The sequence below is a fragment of the Mchenga conophoros genome, linkage group LG7, assembly GCF_057382185.1.
Source record: "Mchenga conophoros isolate Kocher_MC1m ecotype Shallow Benthic linkage group LG7, M_conophoros_male_GT1.1, whole genome shotgun sequence".
Lineage (NCBI taxonomy): Eukaryota > Metazoa > Chordata > Actinopteri > Cichliformes > Cichlidae > Mchenga > Mchenga conophoros.
In genome coordinates, this window is record NC_140532.1 from 35,599,648 (window position 1) to 35,623,235 (window position 23,588).

General features: G+C 38.7%; 1 protein-coding gene across 1 annotated transcript; it reads right to left on the reverse strand.

Annotated features, from left to right (window-relative positions):
* Positions 1–1,429: 1,429 nt before the first annotated feature.
* On the reverse strand, positions 1,430–19,012 carry LOC146570560 (cholesterol 7-desaturase nvd). Its single transcript, XM_085279068.1, has 7 exons — positions 18,563–19,012; positions 13,525–13,713; positions 9,753–9,931; positions 7,420–7,545; positions 7,183–7,302; positions 6,228–6,404; positions 1,430–4,300 (listed from the first exon to the last, which is right to left on the reverse strand). Exons 1-7 carry the CDS (start codon positions 18,966–18,968, stop codon positions 4,139–4,141), a joined length of 1,359 nt encoding a protein of 452 aa, XP_085135194.1. The 5' UTR covers positions 18,969–19,012; the 3' UTR covers positions 1,430–4,138.
* Between the last annotated feature and the right edge of the window lie 4,576 nt (positions 19,013–23,588).

The following is a 23,588-nucleotide window of genomic DNA, read 5'->3' on the forward strand; positions in this document are numbered from 1 at the left end:
AAACAGGCTTAAATTGTAGGGACAGGTTTCCTTCATGTGCAGTTGGAAAGGAGATCAAGCTGGGTTTTTTGTTGCTAATAATATGCAGCAGTAACAGCACAGAACATCCTAGATGTTGTAATGAGAAATAGGTCAATATGAGACCCAGAAAGATAAGATAGGAGTTTTGATTCAAAGTCAAACCTCTGTTATCTGTAGCACCAAATCCTGCAAAGCTGTGTCACTCTTCAAAGAAAACAAGAGTCAGGAGGTTGACAAGCTGACAGCAGATTGGATGCTTTCAGTTTTAGAGATATTTTAAATGTGGCGTAAGATGAACTATTACAGTGGTAAAACGTAATTCTTCATGCAGACCTCCAGTTGACATTATTTAGGAGTCAAGTGAACTTGTGCCATCTATAAATTGGAAATCTATTTAGAATAAAGAGCTGTGCACCATGAATTTGAAGACAATAAGTGAGGTTTATCAATCAACAGGAACAGGTGACATCTGAAATCTGGAGAAGAAAAGATAAATGTCCATGCTCCCTCGTTAATGTGGGAAAAGCCAGAGGAATATATTTCAAATGTCAATCAAAGCGCATGAGAAATATCTCACTGCCAGGTCACACTTAGAACTCATTCATCTAAAATATGGACAGCATTTTAAGTGGGAGGACCATGTACAGAAAACAGCCCAGCATTACCAGTAGGAGGAGCAGGAAGCACAGGAAGTACCTGGCTCTCAGTACTTCAACCAGACAGGAAGGGTTACAGCAGTATCCGCATATATTTCTGCATGTGTCAGCCTCCAGCTGCCTCTCCAGAGTGAAACAACATAACAGTGGTGCTGGCGCAGGCTGAAGTTCAGGACCTGAACTGATGCTGAGGGCCGGTCCGGGTTCATATGTGCCGTGACTGTAAGACTCCTCCTGAAGTCTCCAAATCTCCCACTCAGGGAAAGGGGTGGTCTGTCGACAGAAGGGGCACTGAAGCCGGCTGGTGTCCTTGGCCCGGCTCATGATGGCATCTGTACAGCGGTGACATATTTTGTGGTTGCAGTTGAGTAAGGTGACACTGTGATCGCCGCGCGAGTCGAACAGCTCGCTGCAGATGGGGCACTCGTGCCGACTGCTGTCACTGCACAAACTCCTGACACTTTCACTGCAGCCTGGCTGATCCCTGCCAGCCAATTCCAGCTCTTGTGGAACAGATGTCTTTTGGTCAGTCCCATCTGTCGCTGTTTGTGCGCCTGCTTTGTGATTCTTGTCACTGCTGTCCTGATGTTTGTACCCAAGCAGAGGCTTTATCACTGAGTCGCTTACATCTTCTGTTTTTTCTCCGTTGGATTTGTATACTTCTCTGAAATAAGCTTCCTCTGTAGATGACTGTTGATCTTCTTCCAGTGTAATAACACCTTCCTCCTCAGTGTCAAACACTTTTGCTTCAGCCATCCTTCATTAATAAGATTTTAATACAGGCAACACAGCTCTAGCACAAAGTCGACTATGGCAAGTCTACTTTCTTCCTGCACTAAGCGGGCCAATTACTGATGTAATGCTTTAGTATAAGGAGAGCAACACAGTTTTCCCACCTCTAACTGAGATAAGAAAAGTACATTCGCAGATAAGGAGTGCTAAGAAATAATGTGCACCTCAGAGAAGTGTCACTGGCCAAGAAGAACAGTGAACATTTCAGCATTATGCTCAATTTAACATACTAACATATTCACTGCAACTGAAAGCTTTTGCCGGTTCACAAATGCATGAGTTTCATATTTATACAAACATCACATCTGCAGATTAGACAGGCACAAAGCACATGTTAAAACTGAGAAGGTAGGAAGCAGTTTATCTGATATTTTAACAACTATTGTGCTTTAACATTGCTGCTTGTTTGCTTTGAAATGTGTCTTCTCTCATCTAATGCAATCCAACAGAAATTAAAAGTGCAGAAAGCCACATCGGCAAATGCAATAAGACATTATTATAACCTTTATACAGTTAAACACCATAGTGTGTAGTAAAGACTCCTCACAGTACTGCAGTCATCAGTGATTACATTGGGAACATATGCCCAGATTAATTAAACACCCAAGTGTAATATTCTATATAATATAATAATAATAATATAATATAAGTATAAATATTAGCATTCTATGTATTAGAGCTATCTGCTTTCACAATCTTAAAAAATATCCTAAATTTAATTGAGCATCAGTGTCTTATCACATTAAAACAAATGTGCAGCAGCAAGCATTTGTGACAGTGCATTATAAATTGCAATTATCAAATCACACCGATATGATCACTTCATCATTTGCAATGCATTATATATATGAACAATTATTTTCTTAAAAAAAAACAATGAATATTTCAATGCCTGCTATAATCATGATTTGCATATCAACAAAGAATCACATGAGCACATGTAGGTGGAAAAGGTCAGAGCTGCTTGCAGAGCTCCATTTCACCTCTGTGTGTTTGTCTAACAGCTGTTTGTTGTCCTCTTCTCTCTCACTGAAAAAAATGACTGCATGCTAACTGTCCAGGAATAAACAACAAGCAGCAGTTCTGGCACGAGCATTTAGTAGGTGTAAGGTTTTCTCAGATGTTTATGGGAACCAAGTCATCATATGAATGACATAATATTTCACAAAACTGGAGTCATAAAGAATCATTTGTAGCCATACAACCAACAAGCAGATGATGACATGGGTCCTACTAAGCAGGACAAGCAGTACCTTGGAAAACTGTGCAAATATGTAGCCAGAGCAAGTAGTGTTGTTTTGAAGGGAAATAGCACACAGACCAAAAACTGATTTGTTTTCAAGCAGCAGCTTCCAAGACAAAGAAATGTAGAACAAAATGTAAAAACCTGCAATTCTGAGCTCCAAAAATAAATAGATTCCCATAGACATTGAAGCTAAAATGCCTGGATTTATGACACATACTTTTGGCCTGTTGCTAAATTTTATTTTGGTCTCTATCAAATATTCATCTTAATGACAACTGTATGGAGGGTGCAAATATTTTTGTTCTGAGGCTTAATGTTATGCGAACACAGGTGACCATAACTGCTAGATGTCTACCTGGCTTCACCTTAGCTAATTCGAGTCATCTCATCGAACCTCTGATAGTTCAGTTTAATGCTAATGCTAGCAAGGTTGGTTAGCAAGTTGCTTCTATGGACAACACAGGTGTAATGCACACACCTTAAAGTGCTACAAAATAAAGGCAGAAACCTTTTTTTTTTTTTTAATCAGGCTGTAAACAAGGTTTCAACACAGGAGTCTGTAGGGATTGAATTATGTTTGGAGCCAGCCTCAAGTGGCCACTAGAGGTATTGCAGTTGTTGACACATTGCATTGCCTTCGTCTCCAACTTCAGAGGCTTCCTCTTGGTTGAAAAATAAAATAAAATAAAATAAGACTTAAAAATTGTTGCATGGTCCTTTTAAGTTGTCGTGTCACACCACTGAAACAAAGAGACTGTTGTCAGCTGGCTGCTGAGTAACCTGAGAAATCATTTAAAAAACAAACACGCCTGCTCTTACACCTGCAGGTCAAACACAGCCAAGGTTGAGTACACATTAAAGATGTAAATTTACAGTGTGAGGCATAAGAGCATAACAGGGGAGAAGAAGTAATAACTGCATTCTGAGGCAGAAGAAGGAAGCCTTTCCTATGATCTCAAACTACAGGCAGACTAAAAAACAACAAAACAGAGAAAGTCCCTTAGTCAAGAGCAAATATTGGGATATCTATGTATATGTTTCACAGTTTATGTTATAGATAGTTGGCCTGGTGCAGAGTAAAACAGTTTTGACAATCAAACAGTCAATAGGGGATTTCTGGTGTCAGGGTATTGGTTGTTTAGATGTTTGTGAAATCTCAGTGGCACTTCAGGCATTTTATAAGGCTGGAAAGTAAAATTACACACATCAAAAATACCCCAAAAAGAGGTCTTTAACAAGACAAGGTTTGAGTCCTTTACAAAAAAATGCATATCTAAATTGCTTAAACTTGCCAGGCTTCTTGGCTCCCCTTTTCATCAGCAACAAATACAAATGATTGGTGAACGCCTTCGTCCAAAGCGTCAGATTAATGTACTCTGACCTGATAATCTCTGCTTAAATCTCCTCTTGTGGTTCGGGGAGGTCAAAAGTCCAACTTGTCACGCTGGTACTGCAGCCGTGGGCTGTTCTCACTGTAGAACTGACTGAACCAGCGCCTGTGTTTTTGGATGGCTGAATCTTCCTTTACAAGAAGAGGCTTGGAGACATACTTCTTATTGTTCCAGATCATCACATCACGCTCAAACTGAAGACAAAACAAAAACAAGAGAGAGTCACGGGACAGCACTAAATATCAAACATAATTATAAGATTTTTATACAGTAAAAGTTTTAAGCCTACTTCAAACATTTTTATTTTTAACAATATCCAACTTGTCCTTGATGATAATGAAGCAGCCCAGCTGAATACAATTTGTAAAGGAACAGATTTTCACTGAAGTATAACAAGAATTAAATAATGAAAACTATACTGGTGTCTTTTTGCATTAAATTACAATACTTTATCAGCAGGGGTTTCTTTGTGAAGTGCTGCTCATTAAATGTCACTCCATAGTAACTCCGTCAGCTGCTGACATTTCAGTGAGAACGCCCTTCCACTGCTGTCAATACCAAGTGGAGAAAAAAAAATTTAATCTAAAAACATAAGCTTGGAACATGAAACTGTGCAATCATCTTCCTTTATCTTGTGTTTGTTTTTAATTAAACTATGTATCTAGCTAATCAAAGTATTTTGTCTGAATATTTTTAGAAAATCTTAATGGAGGACAAGTCTAGACATTTTAAGAACCAGACAACTTTTCCCAAAGTATTTTGAGCCTACTATTATTTCTTGTTAAAGTGCAACTATGTGTCTTTATCACCAAGCTAATTATCAGGTTTAATGAGGATTATTCACACCTTATCCGTGACTGTGGTGTTACTTCTCGTGATAATGTGGAGGCTGAATTTAATCAAAGGCAGAGTGGGAGGTTAATGTGCACAGTGATCTCTCCAAGTTAGAGCAGCACTGGGGTATATCTCACTAATAAATAGCAATAAATTGCAGTTTTGATATATGAAATGAAAGATAAACAACAAAAGTTTAAATGTGATGGAACAAACCAGTGAATAATAGCTCACCCATTGACTAAAAGATGGGGGGGAAACCCTTGTTTGAACAAACTATGGGTGTTAGATGAGAGTAAGTGGGGCATGCAAGGCAAGCAGTGCTTGCCAAGTGAAATCTAGAAAATGGACAATAAAAGTGAACTAAAAGGAAAGCGATCTCTCACCTTACAATTTAGTATTTGGTCCTATAAAGAATCGTTCCTTGTTTGCATCCATCCTGTAAGTTACTGCCATCTTTTGGCCAAAAGTACCTACTGTCTCTGGAAGCTCAACTTAAATATAGTTTCTGTCATTTTCACAGGGGGATTTGTAACCCAGTATCAAAGACTGCAGCTGGGGAAGCTGAGATAGGAGCTGCATTTCACTGATGTGAGATCAGTTATTAGTTCTTATACATTATTATACACATGTCCACACACATGTGAAAACAAGAGGGAACATTTGCTACTAAGCAATCAAAGTGCAGGTAAGTTGTCTCTTATCACTTTGGCTAACATGTGTGACGTAGAGGAAAGTTGAAGATATTAAGGCTCAGTGCAGCAAGATATAGAAGATAATAAAAGTCATCCAGGACAAAATCATTAAAAATCCTATATGTTTTAATCAGCTCCAATCTGTCATGTTAGTGGAACAGTGTTGGATCTGTTTTGTTTTGTGTCTATTTTGGGGGAGGGGATCATCTTCTTTGCTTGCCTTTCAGCAAAAGCCATTATATGATACTGCCTTAAACTTAGTGAGTTAGAGCAGTTCATCTACTATTTGTAAGGTTGGTGGTTGAATCCCTGGTTGCTCCAGTCTGCCTGCCAAAGTAAAATGCTAAAACCTATGTTATTCCTGATGTGTTCATTGGAGTATGAATGTAAGATAGAAAGAACTTTGACATAGAAACAAGTGCTTGTGTTAAAGGGCAAATGAGCCTCAATGAGTTCTCAAGTACAACAGAAAAGTGCCATATAAGAGCCAATCCATTTATCAGATAGATAGATAAGGGTCAAATGATGGCAGCATAAATTATATGTAAACAAGCCTGTGTTATAGTTATCATAAAAGATAATGGTACTGCACCTGAATGCACTCCACTTTGAGGATGAACTTGGGCACCACAGGTGGGATATTAGACTGATAGAAAATGGTGTGAGTGACACACTGCAACAGAGGCTCCACAGGAGTCACACAATGCATGATTACACCCCGGCCCAAGAAAGTTTGGTCAAACAGCAGAAATACTATTCCTGGGCCAACCTGAAAGATAAACATGTAATATTAGCACAATTTAAAGTTTTCAACTTTTCCTGATAAGCATATCTATACACTTAGGGTTCATTCATTTAGTCAGATTCACTAGCAGTTACTGTAGTAAAAATGTATTTTGCATCATTTAACATCAAGCCTTATTTCCAGATAATTAAATGCCAAAAAAGCATCAGTCTGTTCATGAGAAATTAATGCTTGAAAAACACATTTACATGCATGGTTAAGCTCAATAATGCCTGCCTCTCATATTATATTGCTGCCGATCTCCCACTGCTGGCCACAGTAAACATATCCTGCTTCCAACATTTGTGTTGCGTGTAAATGATCCAGCTCCCTCTGCAGCCTTGTGGTTAACCTAGGGAAATTAGTGGTTTCAGGCTACACTTGCATATCATTTTTTTACTCACGCAGCAAGGCAAAAAGTCACACTGTGCTGTGTTTTTTGCTTAAGCAAAAACGACCATTTTTCTCAGGCTGATCAGGCCAGTGATGTTCGACATTAGAGATTACAGGAAGCTTTGTCAAACCCGGTTTTGTTACAATGCCGACAGCAAACTGTACTGTTACTGCACTGTGAAACATAATGTTTATTGTTGAAATGTACTTCTCATCCAATTTAAAAGGACGCTTACAGATCTAGCATGATTTATTTTGGTTATATCTAGTTTGAATAAAATTTATAGACAAGACCAGTGATTTGTGCCAGTTTAATGTACAATCAATCATAGGGAATTGTTTAAAAAATGGCATTCCTGGTGTACTGTACCTGTCTCGCCACAACAGAAACATCCAGAAGAGGCCAGTGGCATCCAAACACTCTAAGTGCATGTTTCACAAACATCTGAGAACAATGCTTGTTAGGCTCTGACTCTGGTTTCCAGTCAACCTTCAAGACACACAGTGAAAAACAGTGTCAAAATCAAAAGTTGCAGGTATAACAGCGAACATATTCACCTTAGTGGATAACGGGAACATCAAATTTAGTTTAGTGTTTCCAGTTTACCTTCCAGTCATGTTGCACAAATTCCCAGATTTTGCTATTGGTGTAACGTAGATCTGCTCCACTGAGCATGCTTGGAGTGTGAAGGTGCGACAAGTGAGCTATGTCCGCTGCATTTTCTGGAATCTCCTACACAGAAGAGAAGACAACTAGTTATTAGCAAAAAAAATAAAATGCTAGCATGTGGTATATTGTTTCTGTCTGTTGATTTCTAAGATACATGTAAAGTCCCTTAAATATATTCAAAGATTGCAAGAAAGAACATGTATTGACTATACTGCATGAAATGCATAAATGCCTTGCTGTCATGTTTTGGCTGTGTGCAGGCAAGAGAAGGACCCAAATGCAAAACTCACTGAGACAAAAATGAACTCAAAACACTGCTTTATTGCAGGCTTGGAAAGGAAACAAAGAACAAATAGAAATTGGGAAAACTACAACTAAATCATACATGAAAACACAGGGCGACTAACACAGCTATGATGGAGTACGTAACACTGACAAAACACAGGGCTTAAATAATGAGCCACAGGAGGAGAGCACAGCTGGGAGTAATTACGCAGGATGAGACAAGGGAAGCAAAACTAGAAACATTAACATAGGACAGACTGTAAAAGTAAAAAAGGAAACACACTGACTGAACTCAAAACATGTAAACTTAGCCGACTGTGGAGACAGAACAACGGCTGTGTCCCAATTCAGGGTCTGCACGCTTGAAGTACGCATTTTAAGTGTGATTACGTCACCGCCACGCAATGACGGCTGTCCCAATTCGAAGTGTACTTCAAATGCATACTTCAAATGCGCCGTCGATTTCCCCAAATATCAAGTGTGGTCCGGTGCACGCTTCGTGGTCCCATATATCCCACAATTCATAGCGCGGCGGTGGGTGTGGATAATTTTGCCGCAAAATACGGCAGAAGGGAGCGGCCTAAGAGTGAACTGTCAATAGTAAGTACTCAATATGACGTCACTTATTTATGTGCGAATGTTTAATAACGAAGAACATTAAAACATTGCTGTTGCCCACATGTCGGCAAAGTTATGTGACATTAGTGATGTTTGTACTTTCAGCCTCTACATATGTGTATATATATATATATCATAATAATGTGACAATACTATAATATTGGTCATATTATATTTACATTACCACAGTGAGATGACTTTAGTCTCATGAACAACAAGAGCTAATTGTTATTTACTAACTACTCTTGAACTGACTGTTCAGTACAGAAATGAAGCCCAACAATCATGTTTTACAGTCCCGTGGTCTCAGCCTCAGATACTCAACTAATCAAAGTTATGTCATGACAAAAATGAATCACCAACAAAACATTTTTTCTCCTTCATTTATGTCATACTATCTTGCGTTTCTTGCGGTTAGTATCATGGTTGCTAGGCAACCTGAACAGCGCAACGAAGGCCAGACCGTCCCATTTCACAAGCCTCTCACTTCCGCACTACTCGTACTTATAGTACGCACTGTACGTAGTACGCGTAGTGCGCGTACTTCAAGCGTGCAGACCCTGAATTGGGACACAGCCATAGAGACGTGAAACATGGGACAGAAAGGCACAGTAGACATAATGACGCCACAGGGGAAGAGTAAAACAAAACACAGAAGCACAGGACCTCTTTCAAAATAAAATAGGAAACAATGAAACACTGACATGACTACATGAACTTAACAACATAAGAAACAGACGTGAAACACATAAAGGATAAGGGAGACTTAACACAAGGGTTGAAAACACAAGGGGAATATAATAAGCAAATGAACATAGAAAACCTAATGAGCTTAAACATACACTATAAACATCAAAATGAACTAAAACCCAAAACGCTGGGTCATAAGACCCAGGATCGTGACACCTTAGTATACTCTAGAGATATCTTAGTATTAGCACAAGTGTTGTTTTAGGGAGATGAAAAGCTTGTAGCTTTGCTTCTGATCAGAACCAATCTGAATAAATATCAACAATGCATGGTTCATTGCAGTGTGTGAGGAGTGACCATGAAAAGGAAACTGATGCTAAATTGAAGGTAACTGATGTACGGATGGATATAGAAACACTACCCTAAAGACAGTGTACACTACTGACATACAAATCATTAGAAGATAGATTAGTTTTTTGTCACAACATACATTTTATTTATAGAGTGACTTGGAATTCCTTATGGAAGCTTGCTTCTGCCACTGAAAAACATTATGTCATTATATTTTTAATATCTTTATATCTTTTTGTCACCTATCTCTAATAGGTGACAAACAGAGAAGATACAAGAGAAGATACAAGTTTCCATACATTTCCACTCAGATGTATGAACCATACCTGTATATGAGCATTAATAAAATGCTCAGTTCTCCCCCGATAGACCCACTCATCATTTGTGATCTCCGGCTGCTCAGGGACGATCCACTGAGGTCCTTCTCCATCACAGTGAAACCAAACCAAGATTTGCTTGTTGACCTCACAGCTGGGCCAGCTGCGCACGCTGGCAAAATCAGGCACTGATGGACAAATGAAACCCCAGACTAAATCACAACCCCTTTAACCCTCTACTGCATGACTTTTTAATTTTGGGGGAAAAAAATATTTCTCCCTATTTTGGGGGAGCTTTAGGATCCCTAATAATATATCAATCATAAAATTTGACACCCTGCCCCCCCCTAAACAGATATTAGTTTGTTGCTTCAAGGCAACACTGTGCAACAAAGGTAGTAAAATGCCAAGTTATTCTATAATAAGTTGTATTAGTACAACAAGGATGAACACATAAATAAACAATGTAAACATTTCACAAAACAATAAAACACCAAAATACATCCAACATTTGACCCTAACCCCATGCACGTGCGCGCACGCACACACGTTGTGTTTCCATCACTTTTGGGGACGTTACATTAACTTACATTAATTTCCTGGACACTTATCCTGACTCTACCCATCACAAGTCCCTGCCTGAACCTTACCCTAACCCTGACTCAAGCCTTCACCCTAAAATTGAATGATTTACCTTGCAATTTGTCCCCATAAAGTAGGCGAGACCTCACAATATGAGTGTGTAAACAAATTTGTGTCCCCACAACAATAAGTAATACATGACCACACACACTGACACCCACACAGCAATATTGGTATGGCAGGGATCAGGCCCACACAATATGCTTACACATGGCCCACATACCGCAAAGAATGACGGCCCTTTGGTGGCCCAGACCTAGTTTGCCAGAGGTGGCCCACACATGGGCCAGCACAAGGCCAGTTTCAGACACCCTGGTCGTTCTGTGCTGGCCCATGTGTGGATTACCTCTGGCAAACCTGATCTGGGCCACCAAAGGGCCGTTATTCATTGCGGTATGTGGGCCATCTGTAGGTGATGTGCAGCCACGGGCCAGTTGTAGACACACTGCTGGCCCTGTGCTGGCCCAGAACGGTTTCAGCTCTGGCCCCAGATGTCAGCATAATGTGTACCTTAATCAAGCCATGCAATAACAACATGTGCCAGAACATGCAAAACAGTGCAAAAGTAACATGCCGAAACTCTGTTCAGATAGTGAATGGACTGATTTTTATGTAGCGCTTTTCTACTCTGCCAGATTACTCAAAGTGCCGGCTTGATACCAGATCCTGGCCAGACCTGCTTACTATGTGGGCACTAACACACACACAGACAGTTACTTTACCAACTGACCACTGACCCCTGAGCTCCTAAGTGTCCCTCAAACCTCATTCAGGGATCCACTCCTCTACTTCACTGTCACTCCCTGAAAGCTCACTGTCCTCACTTTCTGAGGACAGAAAGTGCACATTCCCTTGGTTTCCTTGCATAAAAAGTTTTTACATCCATGTCCTGTAATTATGAGTAGATTGTAAAGTAAAAAACATTGACTATGATCATATAAATGCACACAAACACATCTCTACACACATATCCAAATGCATTATATTGCCTGAAAAAAATTGGGCTAACTGCGCAGTGTTGCCTTGAGGCAACGAATGAAAATGAACAGTTTTACAGTATAAATAGATTTAAAAAAGTAGAACAAACAATCAAATATGCTTCTTAACATATTCATGCACATACAAGTATATTTTAATATACATTTATATTAATAGTGATCTTTATCTTGCCTCCTAATGGAGATGTCTCTCATGTAGTGCAGCTTGCAGAAAGGGGCCCTACCCCCCCAAATCAAAGTCACACCTCCTTCAACTCATCATTTTCTTGGAAAGAGATGTGCCTGGTAGCATTGTTTGAAAAAAAAAAGTTGTTTTTTTTTTTTGAAGGGCCACCGTAAGGCATGTAAATGTGGTTTGTTGCCTCAGGGCAACGCTATGCAGTAGAGGGTTAATCAGGATTTACTCTATTCTGTACACCCATGTAGGGCTGCTCAATTAATCGAATTTTAATCACGATTACGATCTGGGCTTTCAACGATCATTAAAAATGACTGAGCCGATTATTAGCCCCTCCCTCATGCTTTACTCTCGCGCTGCTCCATGTGGCAAATCAAGCGCACTGCTCTGCATTTCGAACACGCGTCACAACAATTAAGAGGACCCGAGGGAAGCTCGGAAAGCTAAGCAGAAGTTATTTGGAGAGGAGTGGACTGCCGTTGGTTGAAAAGAGAGGTAAAAAAAAAAAACGTGGTGTGGAAACATTATGGCTTCGCGGAGTCAGACGTGGATCAAGTAGACACAGTGTGTAAACTTTGCTATGGTGTCGTAGCTGCACCACAGAGCAACACTGCAAAGTTCACATTTTTCATTTATTTCTTATATTGCAAACATTTGCGCTGTTATCAGTATTTGCACACTATTTTATATTATTTTTTAAAGTCATTATTCAATACATTGTTATTGTTAAACCTTTAAAGCCGGTCAGAGCAGCATGCTCATTTTGTGTAACTATTTTTAAATCCCTGTAGAACCTGAACGCTAAGCTAGCACAATAAATTTTTTTCCATATGAAACCAGAGGAGTTGTACGTACTTCTTATGCCATCAGCTTGTCCTCGGTCACGGTTTCCTTCCACATATAGCTTTGCAAAAATTACATAAAAAGAGCTTGCAGGAACAAAAACATAATATTCCAGAAACACGCTTTGACGATCCGATCATGAACTTCCCACATTGAACAAGACGCCAACGCGAACTATCGCAAGTGACGTCGTTTTTGCGGAAAATGTAGTTTTTTACTTGTAGGCCTTAGAACTCGAATTGCACTGCTGGAAATAGTTTATTTTGATGCACATGCACATTCTTTGCAAATTTGCATCATAGGATTGTTTTTTTGTTTTTCCTGCAGTATATAAAAATTGCTGTATCTCCAAAAATAAAACTATGAAGACACTCAAAATAAATTTCCTGTTGTTGTAAACTATTTTTTGCAACTTTTTTGTATTTAAAGTTTTGAGGGATAAACCTCTTAAATTTCTCCAAGTAGAAATATATGTAAAAACAAAAACGATTTTCAATTTTTTTGTAGTTTATTGCACTTTTTTGCAATTAATGTAGTTACTATGGACTTAATGCATACACATTTTTAAAATATGGGCTATAACAGTTGTATTGATGTATAGCAACTTGAAATGCTCCCACAAATGGCACTACAGCATGTAAAAAAATAATATAAGCTCTGGCGGACGAAATAAATATCGTCAAATAATCGTGATCTCAATTTCAGTGAAAATAATCGTGATTATCATTTTTGCCATAATCGAGCAGCCCTACACCCATGTCAGTTAACATCTGACCAATAACATCCAATAACCAATAATCATAACCAATCCAATCCAATAACTAATAACTGACCAATAACATCTGACCCTGGTCTGTTTACTTCTAAGTTTATATAATATTTTAAGCCATTGGCTAAGCATATTCATGCACATCTGAAGATTAAACTGCCATCAGTTTCAGATTTGGACCTAATATTTATGAAGGCTTTAAATGTCTTCTCATTACAAATCGCAATGAAATGTTCAGTAACTTGCTTTCTTTATGTAGGTTTTCTAAAATAGTGATTTTTGTTTCTTAGCGAGCATATTATCCAAACATTCAAGGTTACTTAGAACTGTGACATAACAATATTATAATACCTTTTTCTGCATAGGGAATCTTCACACATACACCATTATCCCCCTGAAACTGCCATCCATGAAATGGACACTCGATGCAGTTCCCAAACACCCGTCCACCCACAGCAAGGTTGGCACCCAGGTGAGGGCAGTAGGCATCCACCACATAGGCCTTTCCATCGTGGCCCCGAAACACTGCCACCTGCTCACCTATGATTATAAGCAGAGAAAGGTTTTAATACTGGGTTTGTGAACTGTCACTAATGGGCCATAGTGGATAACAGTACTGTGCAAACTGTAGTTTTTGTACAGTTTTATCCAAACCAGACCAGTGTTTGCATATTTATTGTACAGTTCAAGAGAAAGGAAAAACAAACGTGCATTCTTTGCAGCATATTCCCTTTTCCCCGCTTCTTAGTATGTTCCTTAGTGCCCTACTTGGAGCAATATAGCTAATTATAGACAGCACTTATTAACGAAGAAACACACAAATTTTCCAAGAAACAACCCAACCCATACACAGAATTAGTAATTATTATGCCAGATTTTACATTTTATAATGCACAACTTTGTGTTTCTTAAATTATTCCATTAACAATTAATGCCACCCATAGAAGATTTGTATGATCTTTGAAATGATTCTGATGAGCTTTATTTTGTTTGTTGAAACAAAATCAAATGCAGTTGCATCAGAATTACTGCGGCACAAAATTTTAAATGGAACGGTGCACACCTATTATGGTCAAATGGCGTTCCTAGTGGAGGTCTTCTTGGAAAGTGCTTCCTGTGGTGCATGTCTAAATTGACACAAGATCAGAAGATCTCTTCCTACTGTCTTTGCTGGATTTTTAGCTGAGCTTTCGATCTGTCGTGCTCAGACAGCACTCAGGTTGGTGCAAGCTGAGCAACTGTAGTATAGAGTGACAGCTGAGCAAGCTCTACTAGTGATTAGTCAGGGTACTAAAAGAATCTGAGACACCAAATAATCCAGATGAAGGGTGACACAGCACTGCACTGTTGCCCCCAGACTGTTGGGAGAGCAGAATTTAACGACACTACAGAGAACTGCACGGTGGAAAAGACACACTCAGCAGAATTTAATATGTGAATGCATTACTGCAGAGAAAAGTTAGGAGGGAGACACAGCAGGATGCAGATCCTGAATGGGTGCCAATCTTTTTTTGGGTCAAAAGAATTTGGGGGAGTAAAATGTCAGGGGCTACAGGGAGAACTGAACCTAGAAGATATAGTGAGGAAGAAAGCGGAAAAGAGAAGTTAGAAAAATAAAATATATCCAGTGTGAATTATGGGTAGAGAAATGTGTATGTTATCTAGAGAAAAACAATCTGTATGCTTCTTATTATGTTTTCCAACATGCTGACACACCCTGGTGGGTTTCTGGCAACTTCTCAAATTGGCAACCACTGCTCTGCATCACACTTGCAGTGTGTAGGAGGTCTAATAACCTGCCACACTTGTACTCACAGTAAGATTCCCAACGTGTAGAAAAACCAATCAGTCAACATGCATCTACTTGAGAAAACTTTTAGCTACAAAACCTTTCAATTGCTTATCTTTTTTTAGCATATATACTTTCCAAATTCTCTTCAAAGCCTCTTTCACTCGTTACCTCCAGCTTTTTGATATCTTTATGTTTGCAAACCTTGCAATTGCTTCTTTTTCTTATGTTATAGACATGAAAAAAATGTGTTTTTGTTTTTTAAAGATGATTTAAATGTACCAGATAGTGTTGGTTGTTGTTGTTTGTTTTTCGAAATAAAGGCACCCAGTTAATCAAATGAAATGAAATATTTTCAAAATAAACCTCAAGGCAGCTTTAGGGAATCAGCATATCTGAAGCTATAGTTATATCATTCAAATATCAAAATATGGAGCTCCTTATGACATGTGAGCTTTCAATGTGTGTTTTCAAAACAAAATTTTTTCAAAATACTGTTTTTCAAAATATTGCCTTTTTTTACTATACTATACAGTTTAAAATGTTTTATTTTTATTTTCAACTGTCATGATTGTTTTCATGTATTTTCCAGTGAAACATAAAAGTTCATTCCCTTTTTTGAAGGAATGCCATTCAACTCAGTTATTTTCGTTTTGTTTTTGTGCAACAACTTTTTCAAATTTGTGCTTTACCTGGATTAATTCTAATGATCTTTTTAGCAATGCAATGCATTTAAGTTGGTTCAGCAAATTGACTTGGGATTTAAGTATTCTAGCAATACAAGCTAATGCGATGGAAATGCATCTTGTAGTTTGTAACGTGATTCTCTGTTATGGACAGGGTTAAAAAATAATTGCACAGTCACAACGTGTTTGATCATTTCTGATATTGGTGTTATGGTATCCCTTTTAGTTACTAGTCCCATAAACATATACAGAGTGCCAGTCATAGAAACTATGATGTCAGTTCACTTTTGGGTGCAGTTCAACTAGAGGCGACACTCTCTTCTGATAAAACATGTTTACAAAGGATAAATATAACAGATGTAAGGGGATTAGTTAAATCACAGCAGACAGCATTGGAATGTATAAAATGTCTGTGGTGGTTGATATCAGGTGGTGTTTCAAATTGGCGTGAAATGAAAATAGTAGCTGCTATAACGTGGCTTTGTTATGGTGCTGATTTTTTTTTTTTACTTTCTAGTTTCTAGAGGGAGAAATAAATCTGAATCTCATTTAAATATGAGATTCCAGCTTTATTCCTCCCTCTTTGTTTCCTAGCTTCATTGTTTTCTTGGCCTTAGTGTGTTTCCACGTTTAGGTTTCAAGTTGTTGTAGTTTTCAGTTTCCTTTGTACTCTGTGTTTTGCATTTGTTCAATCCTGCCATCAGCCTTTAATAAATAGCTTTCTTTTGTTCATCTCAGTCCGCCTGCCTTCACACTCACGCAGGCCTGGGACATACCTAGCCCTTGAGCACGGTGTATTTCTACAATGCCAAACCCTCATACAAATCTAAAAATGCAATGATCTAGTAAATGAGTCGTTCTATAAATACAGAACGAACAAACAAATGAAAAGGTCTCCACGAACATTAATGAAGATTGCATTAATAAACTACAGCTCCACCTTGATGTGAAGACCAGTAGATTGCTTTGCTAACTCTGATTGTAAGATCCAATAAAATGTATACTGACGTGAAAGGTTGTATTTGGTGAAGTCAGTTGGTGGAGACTTTTGTAGCACAACAGCCTAACTCAACTGTTGTTCGATGATGTTTGCTTTTCCTTTATGAAGGGTGTTGCAGACAGGGCAGGAACATAGGATTACAGTATGTTGCTAACTTGTGTAACTCACTTAAAGAGCAATTGATGAAAAGATGACTGTTATTTACAACTGTGAGCTGAATCCACAAGAGCAAGTCTCACTTTTTACCGGTGGATATCTTTTCCAGGTGTGAAATCCTCTCATACACTGTTTGTTTGTCATTTACTGAAAGCTATGTGACAGAAACCTAAAAAGCCCGACAGGCTCTTTGAAACCCTTTTGAACTCAAACTCAAAGAAACTCTCTGAAGAGATCAAACAGTCCCACCACATATCAACATGAGAAGCACAAATCTGTAAGTGAAACACAACAGCGGTTGAATCAATACACATAAACTTTAGGCCATCAGTGATGAGACCGTCTTGTTGTTGATCACAGAAAAACCTGATGCAGGAGATCAAAGGGGTCAGCTAGTGCTCACACATCAAACCTTATCATTAAAGACAGATCTTAATAATAAAATGTGATGTAATAATAAACAAGTGTTGGATTAGAAAAAGAATAAACACTAGATATTCAAATGAAGAGTTCTTGCAAGTTACCAGAATGATAAAAAACAATTATAAAACAAACCTAAGGCTCTAGAAAATGTGCATTCATTAAAGTTTTCTTCTCTAATTCTCTAATCAAGAAAATTATTAACGCATTAATTAATGAAGAAACTAGCTCTTATTTCAAAGCACTAATGTTGCCGTGAAGTAATTAACATCAGTAATGGCAACACTGTGTCTCCAAGGCGCCTTCAAACCAAACATGCAGGAGAAGCTTGAACCTTTGTGTAAAAGAAAAAATGTTACTAAGCACCATAATGCACAACCGTTTTCTTAACAAAGGCCTGGCCAACGTGTTGAAATGCTTTTACATTCCCTGAATTCCAAAAATATTGTAATGTGAGCTTGTTTCGTCTGTCTTGGCAACAGTCCTACCTGGATGAGATAGCAAACATCTGGGTTGCTGGAAAGGTGGCAAACAACTAAAAGGTCTGACAATAATGTTACTTGCTGTGCTTCAATAAGTATCACACTTATTCTTTTACACACCTGAGAATGAAAGTTTAAATAATTCTGTGTCGGGCACTTGTAACACTTACCTGACTGCTTGAAAAGAAATTCAGCTTATCCCTCATGATGGGGGCAAACTGAATTTGGTGCATTTATACTTTACCCCATACTGTACCCCACACTTTCACCATGCACCCAGAAAACAACCAGCAATTTGTTTACTCATTCAAAAATGCAGTTTTGACAAAAATAACTAACCATTAACAACTATCCATTATTAAAATTATGTCAGCCATAAATTATGTGGAAAAGCCCTGCAGATGGAATTTCTGATATTGTTGAAAGGCATGCATAGCCGAATAAACACCTGTAAAAATAAGCCTACATATAAGCCTACAAAGCTCAGTCTAATCACTCAATCAAACTTTGAGTTAAACTTTAACAGTCACGAAGGGTCATTACATCATTGTCCAATTTCCAAAGTCCAAAGTAAGCTGCTAGCACACATTTAATATCCCCCAAACTTTTATTGAACACATATATAGCCTAATTTTAAGTTTACAGCTTTAAATGACTCTTTAACTTGCTGCAACTCTGTTAATAAACACGTTGTCTAGTCAGCCTGCCCGTATACCAGCATCTGATTTATTTATTTTTTGCTGGTGCTTTTTGTTTCTTTTACTTAGCATTTGCACACCATATACTGTAACGTAACTGTGTTTCTTCTGTTATTCCCTGTTAAGAGCAGTGATCCAACCACCACTATGCATCGTACCTAGAATAGACACACTTTTGACCTCGCCCCTCTGCAGCATGTGTGAGTCCAGGACTCGGTACCAGCCGTTTGGGTAAACCGGTGGGAGCTCCCCGATTTTCCTCCTGCGCCTGGCGTCGTTGGCTGCCTGCGCTTTGGTGCGACCGTCCTCCTCGACGTATCCCACGTCTTCGGGCGACCTGAGCAGTTCCAGAGGACTGAAGAGCTGCCGGTACAGCCAGCCTATAGCGAAGAAAAGAACACCGACGGAGAAGCAAAAGAAGGCCCGGGCTGGGGCACCGCGTAAGCCCATTTCGCTCCATATCGGGTACCAGCTGCCCACAGAGCCCAGCGGATCTCCACCTTGTGTGATAAGCATTGCACCCACTCCCAGCCCGATGACGGCAGCTGCCTTCGCGTTGGACATGTCTGAGTCTCTAACTTGCAGACTGTCACGGTCACTTTATAACGAACACCGGGCACTTTGGACACAGACCAACATTTTTTTTTAGCCACACCCGGGCCGACTACAGTGTACATAAACGCAGAAGTGGGATGGCCATTTCATAGTGAAATCGACTTTCTCTCTTGAGGACTAATGTTTAACATTAAATCCTTCAATCCTTTTTTATGTTTGGCGTGTAGATGAGAAAATTACACACACACACACACACACACACACACACACACACACACACACATACATATATGTACATATATATGTATGTTTCATGACTACAAGACAAGAGACAAAGTATCTCCCCCTCTGTTATGTAAATTGATGTGTGCCAGTGTATGAGTGTATTATAATTAACATTAAATATGTTTTTATTAATAATAATTTATTTATACTTAAATGTTATATTGGCAGGATTCTACAATGTTATCTGAAACATGATTAGACTCGTGTGCTGTAAACGCCCTCTAGTGGCCTTTGTAATAAGAATCATGTCAAAAGTCAAGTTAACCCTCTGAGTGAGGCGTCACTGGTGATGAGACCCAACGCTACAAACAATCTTAACAGTAGTTAAGTTCTAGTTTGAAGAAAAGCTTTTTGAAAAAAGAATAAACTGAAATAGTTTATGATGCATGCAATTTAGAACAATTATTTTTCACGTTCTCTCATTGCCAAGACTTGGGGAAAATAATTTAAAGATGATCATCTATGATAAAGATTTTAGATTTAATCAAAATATCACTGATCTGATCCTATAGTTAAAACTAACTACAAGAAAACAAATTATATTATATGTGACAACTTAGATCTTGTTAGTATTGGTTGGTGGGCCTTTGTTCCTACTCAGTCCTCACAGATTCCCATCTAATATACGAAATGACATAGCATATTTGGGAGCCTTGACAATACAAATTTCCAGAGGTGGGACCAAGTCATTGTTTTGCAAGTCTCAAGTAAGTCTCAAGTCTTTATCCTCAAGTCACAAGTCAAGTCTCAAGTAAAGTCAAGCAAGTCAGAGTCAAGTCGTAAGTCAAGACAGACAACTTTCAAGTCAAGTCCCAAGTCCGAAACTTTGAATTTCAAGTCCTTTCAAGTCTTTTTTGTAAAAACAATGTTGCAGTTATATGTTAGGTGTAAATAATAGACCATGTGTTCTCTCTTTTTTTTAAAATCTGTATTTATCTCATCACCTGATGAAACAAGTAACTTACAAAATATGCACAAACAAATTCTGAAATTGCACCTTGTACAGGTCAATTAAACTTTGCTGGAAGAACAGTCTTCCTCTAAATTACAAATTCACAGAACAAACATTCAGTGAAAAATGCAAAAGCAGAAGCAGATTTCCTTATGTACAAAACAATGAACCATCGCAGTAAAAATTTAGTGCAGTGTGATTAGCTTGTCCTCTCTCTCTCATCTAATATATATATATATATATATATATATATATATATATATATATATATATATATATATATATATATATATATATATATAATAATAAATAATAATAATAATAAATAACTATTAACACTTAAACCCTCATAGTTTTCAGACAATAAAAATATAAATAAAAAATCTATAAACAATATTTATTAAAACACTTTTCTCAAAACTCTGCATACAGTTCTAATAAGCAATGTTTAGCATCCCTGTTAAGAATAACTGACCTTTGCAAATAAACAACAGCTAATAACATAAGATCAAAGTATTTTATTTCATGTATTGACATAAATGACAGAAGAAAAAGGCCATATATAGCAGGACTACTCAATTACACACTAAGGTGGGCCAGATTTTCTAACCAAAAAAATTTTTCCCTGGCTCAGACTTGCAAAAGTTAAACACGACCATACACTAATTGCAAATTAAACAGTGATTTTGAATTGTGATGTGATGGTAAAATAAATATTTGTCAGTCTAAACTGGGTCAAATCTACGGGGTTAATGATGGGGAGGAGACGGAGAGAAACTCTCTTCCCTGAGTACAGCTACAGAACCCACTTTCTGAAACGGACCCTGCTCACCAATTCTGAGCTAACAAGTTGCATATTATTCTTGGATGCGCTTGTAGGACCGGATTTAAAATAGCATGACAAACATATCATACCTGTTAAAGCCAAACAGTATCATCAACGTAGCCCGGAGAACATTTGCTAATAAGATGAAGTTAGCTAAGTCGCTATCTCATCGTAGCAAAAAAAGGCAGCACCTACCGTTCTTTATGCAACTTCAAATGTCGGACAAAGTTGGAAGTTGTTCCATCTCCGTCTGTAATTCTCTTCTTGCATGTTTTGCATGTTGCATTTCGTTTTTTGTTGACTACTTCGTAGTTTATGTAGCCGAAAGAAATTACTCTTGGGAGCATTTTTGGCTCGAGCGTTTTTGTTTTTGTAAATCTGGTTAATTTGATTGGCTGTGCTACAGCTCGCGCTCACATACATACGGAGTGTGGTAAGAATGAATGAATAAAGTGAATTAATGGTCCACACTTTTTATATAATATGTATGTTAAATTTTAGATTTGGGTAAAATATCAAGTCTTTTCAAGTAAACAGGTTCAAGTCCAATTCAAGTCCCAAGTCACTGGTGTAAAAGTCCAAGTCAAGTCACAAGTCTTACAACCTTTTTTCAAGTAAAGTCATAAAATTAATGACTCGAGTCTGACTCGAGTCCAAGTCATGTGACTCGAGTCTACACCTCCGCAAATTTCCGTACAATCAGATATCAAGTATATACAAATGTCGTGACCCTGACGTTGCCAGTACTAGTTATTCTGAAGATGTGATATTCTGTGATGCAGTTTGCCTCGCCACTAGAGGGCGCGGTCGTTTTTGTGAGTAATGTTCTGTTGGGATGTGAAATGTGTTCATGGAGGCAGTGTGAATCAGTGTGAATCTGCAGAAATTATGCTTAGGGGCAGTGGATGTGGTTTCTTTCAGAGTGTGTGTACACAAGATTGGTGAGTTACATTAAATCTCCTGTTTTAGAAGGATAGTTTGTCAATTTTATTGCTCTTGTTATTTTCTGTTCACTCATTTTACCTAGTGGGAGATATAGCTAAGCTAAGTTATGGCTAAGCTAAGTTTTAGTTTGAGTCATACTTGCCAACCTTGAGACGTCAGAATTAGGGAGCCATTCAAAACGGCTGTTGGGGGGGGGGGGGGGGGGGGGGGAGTAGTATACATATACATATATATACCAAAAACTTGAATTTTACATTTTTTATTTATTGGATAAAGTAAGTTAAATGTCACCGTTATTATTGTCCAGCCGGAAACAGCGGGGCTGCCCAAATTCAGAAGCTGCATCCACCTGAGCACCTGGCCTTCGCGGTCTAAGTGGGCCGGGTCCTCCGAAAGCCGGGTAGGCCGGAAGCGAGCAACTGTGAAATCCAGTCTTTAAGAGTTCCTGGGACCATTTTGTGGCTTTTGCATTTGTCAAATCCAAGCCATTTGCGCTGTGTTGAATGGAATATAGCCAAATTTTCTAAAAAAAAAAAAGTTTTTTTTTTTTAAATTTCAGTCTGATTTCCTTAAATTAGCTTCAGTGGCTAAGCTACAGAAACACATCCTCTATTGTTCCTAGTGGTCGATTTGTGCCCCATTGAAAACCATTATAAACGCTGTTTTTCATTGCATGATTATTTTAACTAAAGTTAATGCAGTCCTGTAAGTGACGGTGACACTTTGGAGCCCGGGCTTGTAATGTTTTTATATGTCCACCAGGTGGCGCCATTGTTTCACATTTAGCGCCTGCTGGAAAATCCCACATTTACAGCAAATTTTCTTTCTGCTCAAATGATGAGCGTGGGTCACTATCAATGTGTGTGTGTTAAAAAAAATAAAGGTGTGTCTAATCTCAGAATAAAAGAGTGTGCGTCTAATTTCAAACTTTTTTTTCTCCTTTGAAGTCCACACTGCAATACAAACAAATCAAATATAACACTAAAACCCAAAGCCAAATTAGACTTTATTTTGTCTGCAAGCTCAGGTTGTTTATGCAGCTGCACTAAAGCCGTGGTTATAAGAATGAGCAGAAGCGCGGGAGTAGTCATTTTCACAATGGCAAGACACTGCAACACAGAGGAAGCTTTGAAAATGATCCTGGACCCCGAGGATAGCTCCTCATCATCCGCCGAGGATTCTGGGGATGATGCGGAGATTTCATCGGAGGAGGAAACGGAGGAGCTGGAGTCAGGTTCCGACTCATGTGGAGCAGAGTCGTCTGAAAATGAGAGCGGAGAGACGGAGGAAGCACCAGCAGTGTGGATTGCAAAAAACGGAATAAAGTGGTCTCCTACACACGCCGAGACGCTCCGCTATGTTCCAGCAGCCACGGGACACACCGGACCTACTCATTATGCCACCGCTCGTATCAGTGACCCACAATCCAGCTTTTCACTGTTTGTTACCGATGAAATTATGCTGCATATTGCGTCAATGACCAATCTCCAAGGGAGACGCACAATCGCATACTGGAGAGATGTGGACACAGACGAACTGCGCGCTTATGTGGGACTACTGATTCTTGCCGGTGTTTACCGTTCCAAAAATGAATCTATGCTCAGTCTCTGGAGTGAGAAAT